At 44.3% G+C, this 4890-nt stretch overlaps 1 protein-coding gene across 1 annotated transcript; it reads left to right on the top strand.

Annotated features, from left to right (window-relative positions):
- The first annotated feature begins 1146 nt into the window (after window positions 1-1146).
- noc (zinc finger protein no ocelli) lies at window positions 1147-4670 on the top strand. Its single transcript, XM_022063853.2, has 2 exons — window positions 1147-1483; window positions 2515-4670. Exons 1-2 carry the CDS (start codon window positions 1397-1399, stop codon window positions 3904-3906), a joined length of 1479 nt encoding a protein of 492 aa, XP_021919545.1. The 5' UTR covers window positions 1147-1396; the 3' UTR covers window positions 3907-4670.
- The last annotated feature ends 220 nt before the right edge of the window (window positions 4671-4890 follow it).

Here is a 4890-nt window from a genome sequence, read left to right as displayed (position 1 = left end):
TCAAAAAATTAAATACAGTAGATTCCGTTTAATTGGGCCATAATCGGGGTAGCCGTTTATTTAGGACAAATCTTAAAGAACAAGCCTTTTTAACTCTTTACGTGGAACTTTGCATAATTTGGGCATCCGCTTAAATGGGCCAAAGTTTTCTTACCCCGATGTGTCCCAATTAACCGGAATCAACTGCATGTAAAGGAGTACGCCACTAAAATAAAGTTGGAACAATAAAACAGCTGATGACATTAATTATTTTATTCTACAACAAATAAAAATGTGTTTGATTGAAATTTGCCTTTTGAATCTTACCTGCTGGCATTCATGTTTCATAACAAAACCTTCGCAGAATTTGTCCGGATAATGCCCCTTTAAATTGCGTCAGAATACAAGATCCTACTTCAGGTAACGAACTTTCTGACGACAGATGGAGAAGAGAAGTTTCCCAAATAAATTTTCCGGTGTTATAAACCGTCACCCTGAATGCAGAAATACTCGTTGCGCATTCTTAAAAACTCTCAGCACCCGTTTTGGGGAATATTAAATTACTACTCGTTCTCGAATTTGAAATATGAGAAGCTTTGGATACGAACAATTCTGCTGTAGTAAATATGACTAGTGCTGTACACGTATTGTGTGGTACTAGACCATTCTGGTTTCAGATAGACAGTCTCGATCCAGTTGAGTCAACAGTTTATAACCAGTCTCCGTATCTTACCCTAACTGCTTCAGTCCGACCCTTCTTGCAGTGTCGGCTGCTTGTCATCCATCAAACACCACACTCAATGGCCCCATACATCTTGTCTACTAGTCCTCTTTTTGGGTGGAGGTGGGGAGGCTACTGATTAAGTCCGATGAGGGGAATGGACCAGTCCAGCAAGTTCGGGGATTTGCAGTGATGGGACTCAAGGATGAGAAGGTAGGGCGGCAAGGCTTCAAAGCCACGACGGGGGCTGTCATCGTCACTAGCGCCATGGGTGGTAAAAGCTGACAGCATGAAACGCAGTGGTATTAGCGCTGCGTCATCGAGAAGTGGGGGATACGTAGGTAGAAAAGTGGGGGTATAGAGGAGGGGAGGGTAGATGGCGCAGTGCACGGCGCACGAGTCAGGACGTGGAGAGAGTGCCAGTACACAGAGAGAGTTGCCTTGTTGTGGAGTGTGGTTGTGTTTGTGTGTTGAGCGGAACGATCTAGTTCCGACGCTGAATTTAGTGGATTGTGAACAGTTTACATCTGGATCATACTCATAACAAGCTTATTCCACAGGTTTTGTTTTTTCTCAGCACGATTTTGTGAAATTTAATTGTGTGTATCAGTGAGTTTCCGGTTTGGGAGTTCGCCTTTGTTCATCTGTATTATTTTTGTGGACAAGTGTTTTCTGTTTATTGAGTTGTGATTCCTAATGGTGGTCCTTGAAGGTGGAGGCATGTTGACTACCGGAAGCAATCAATATCTGCAGCCGGACTACCTTTCCCCGCTTCCTACTACGGTAAGTAACAAAACTAATAATAAAAATGCGTAATTTTACTCCTGAAAGTTTCTGGTTCATACTACTTTTACGTACGCACTGTTTGTGACTCGCGCTCGAAAATTATAACTGTTTGCCACATTACTTGGAATTGTATGTAACTGTTGTAAACGTCAATAAGTCAAACAATTTGTTTTAACAGAAGTACGTATATTTTCGAAAAATATACCAAATATTTGTGTTTAATACGACTGCGAACAAGTGTATATGCTTGAAAATTTAAAAAAAAAACTACTTATGTAACAAACTATTGCACAGTCCAAAAGCTTCCTATAATTAAATCAAAGTTATGGGAATTATAGGGAAACTCATGACAATTAATAACTGCAATGTGAATTAATAATTTAGGGGTGCATTAGGTTCTTTCAGGCAGATACGGAATTTAATTATGTTCAATATATGGATGATACGTAATGGAGTAATTCAGTTGCCAGTTTTGAGGGAACACAGCTCTGGTTTGGTCTGGATGACGCATTTGATACTGAGGTGGATTACGCACTACAGGCAACAGTTACAGTATTATGGTTTCATAAATAAGCTATTACTACGCTTGATTTTCCTGATTGAACTTGTCCGCTGAGTTGTACTGGTCGTATAACCCCCGAAAGTCTGGGAGTGCCGGAATCGTTGTACATAATCGGTACATTTGACAGTTACCAGTGTACTTTGCGTATTAGGAATAATTTATCGTACTCTATGCCTTAATGATGTTGAACCTGTCCCACAAGCTGTTCTATATATCATTGCAGTGTGTATTAGCGGCACCAACCTTTTCAATAAATTACGGTTTCACGTCTCACAATCATACTCTTATATTTTCTTTGGACTGATTTGGGTTTTGATTCACATCGAGTGAGTGCACTTTTCATGTTACAATTATCGCATATTCTGTTTGATGACTTTCTTTTGCACCGTAATATCAGTGGCTCACACAGCAAGAGCTGTAATCACACTTGTAATGCAGAATCGCAATACCGTGTGCTTTATTGCAGCTGGATGCGAAGAAGAGCCCGTTAGCCTTGCTCGCGCAGACTTGTAGCCAGATCGGAGCCGATACCCCGAACACCAAGCCACTGATTCCTCCGCTGGAGAAGCCGAAGAAGCCAACGGCAGTGAGCGACAACTCTGCCGTGACTCCGCCGACCGGTGCCGGCCACAAGGCCGACAAAACCCCGGTGGCTCGCACCAGCCCGGCCGAGCCCGCGCGAGGGGCCGGTGGCTTAGCGTTCAAGCCGTACGAGACCAACGTTCTCTGTAAGAAGTCCGAAGACAATCGTCCTCCGTCTAAAGCTGGAAGTGTCCACAATTCAGAAAGTGGGGAAGAAAAGAGATCGAATTCAGGCTCGCGTGCTCCGAGTCGTAAGTCTGCCTCGCCGCCCACCAACAGTGGTGCAACACCAGGTCCTGGCGATGCTGGCAAAACCTCAGTGCCGCCTGCAACCCCTGGCTCTACTGAACGCGGAAGGTCCGTGTCGCCTGCTGCTGGCCGCAACGAAGGAGCTAGCCCGATAATTAGATCTGGTCTAGAAATTCTTCAAGGACATCCAAGTGATATACCTCTTGGGACCTACAATTCTGGTGGCCTCGGACCACTTGGTTCTCTGCGTTCTGGGTGCCCTCCAGGTCTAGAAGCCACCAACCCAGCCTTCCGACCACCATTTGCCGGAGTTCCGTTCTCTCACCACCACGCGGCAATGCTGGCAGCTGGCTACCCGCCGACGGCGCCCGGCCCGTACGTCCACTACGCCCGAGTGAAGACGGCTTCTGGAGGCGAGGCACTTGTGCCTGTGTGCAAGGACCCCTATTGCACAGGGTGCCAATACAACACCCACCAACAACTGCTGCTCGGTGGATCCTCTGCGACACCCTGCCCCAGTGGGTGCACCCAGTGCGAGCACCAAAAATACAGCTTGGCGGCCGCAGCAGCAGCGCTGTCAGGTCTCATGCCGCCTGGGCCTGGGCCTGTGCCAGCGCCAGCCCCTCCCCCGCTGGCATACTCGCACCAGCTTGGCCGGCCATACGTTTGCAATTGGTTTGCCGGCGGCAACTACTGTGGGAAGAGGTTCAACGCGCCCGATGAGCTCCTGCAGCACTTGAGGACGCACCCTAGTCTCGCCGTAGACACCCCTTCGGCCACCATGTCTTTCCTCAACCACAATACGTTGGTGTCGTCGTCGGGCATCTTGCACCGTACCGCCGGATATCCGAATTCGCCTCTGACGCCACTGTGTGCGACCAGGCACCACCCTTACTCTAAACCCGGGCTCCCAGCCTCCTTGGCAGCCTCCCCTTACAGCGCGTTCAATCCTACGGCCCTAGGCCCGTACTACAACCCGTACTCTGTCTATGGTCAACGAATAGGTGCTGCAGCCGTCCATCCGTGAGCACCAGACGAAGTACACCCAGTTCTTTTTCCATTTTCTTTTTCGAAACCACGGCGCAGAAGAAAACGCTGCGAAAGTAGCCTATTTTTAATTATATATGAGATAAATGTCACGTTAAGTTTATTAAATCTTAACATTGAAGTGAATGAAGCTTTATTATTATTTCATTTCATCTATAATTTATTACGACTCGTTGAAATGTGTACGCTGTATCTAATGACATGTGATTGGACAGACATTGTTTATTGCCGGACTACAACCTTGTCCATAAATGATGCTGTGATATTTCTTGGTTTAATATATCGTGTTGGTAGTGTGACCTGGTTGAAAGATTTATTATAAATTATTTAAATATAACTGAAGGCCCTCCAACACACGCAGAACAAACGAAAGAATTGCACCTGTGAAGTGAGTGGAGTATAAAGTTTCAGGTACTTCTCATTGAGCTCTCTGATTGTACTTTTTGTCTGGAATGTTTGCATTTTTTATTTTTAAAGTGGATTATCTATATGTTATCTATAGAGCCAATGTACCATTTACCGCTTTCAACTTAACGAGTATGGCTCTACATCACAATCCAGTCATTTTCAATAACTTTCTCTCCATATTCAAGTGGAACATGCATTATATTATGGTATTTAGCCTCTACCCTATTTTTTATTTCAGGAAACATTATCAATATTTTTTTTTGACATCCATGTAAATAAATGTAAATAATGTTGAGTTTCCACATCGCTTTAATAAAATGTTGTTTGTAGAATTAATTTTGTATATTTGTTTTATGCTTATGCAGAATGAATCTCGGCCATTATTCCTCCGTAAATACTCCAATCCATTTAACCCTCCAATCAAAATTATTTGTAATAAATACTATAACAAATGCCATTTAACTTTACGTAACATAAATTACCTTTATGGATCATAAAAATGTGGCCGTACAACATATTTCTTTGGCAGAAGTTAAAAAGGAACTCTGTGTTATAG

This window comes from Zootermopsis nevadensis, unplaced genomic scaffold (assembly GCF_977971745.1).
Source record: "Zootermopsis nevadensis isolate Lab colony 2312 unplaced genomic scaffold, Znev_1.0 Znev_ptg000030l, whole genome shotgun sequence".
Classification (NCBI taxonomy): Eukaryota; Metazoa; Arthropoda; class Insecta; order Blattodea; family Termopsidae; genus Zootermopsis; species Zootermopsis nevadensis.
The sequence above is the reverse complement of the archived record's forward strand: the minus strand, read 5'-3'. Positions and strand labels throughout refer to the sequence as shown.

Bases quoted from the DNA above. Each gene is read 5' to 3' on its own strand.
- noc (XM_022063853.2), top strand. From the start codon at position 1,397: ATGGTGGTCCTTGAAGGTGGAGGCATGTTGACTACCGGAAGCAATCAA. The intron at 1,484-2,514 runs GTAAGTAACAAA...GCTTTATTGCAG, and splicing joins TTTCCCCGCTTCCTACTACG to CTGGATGCGAAGAAGAGCCC.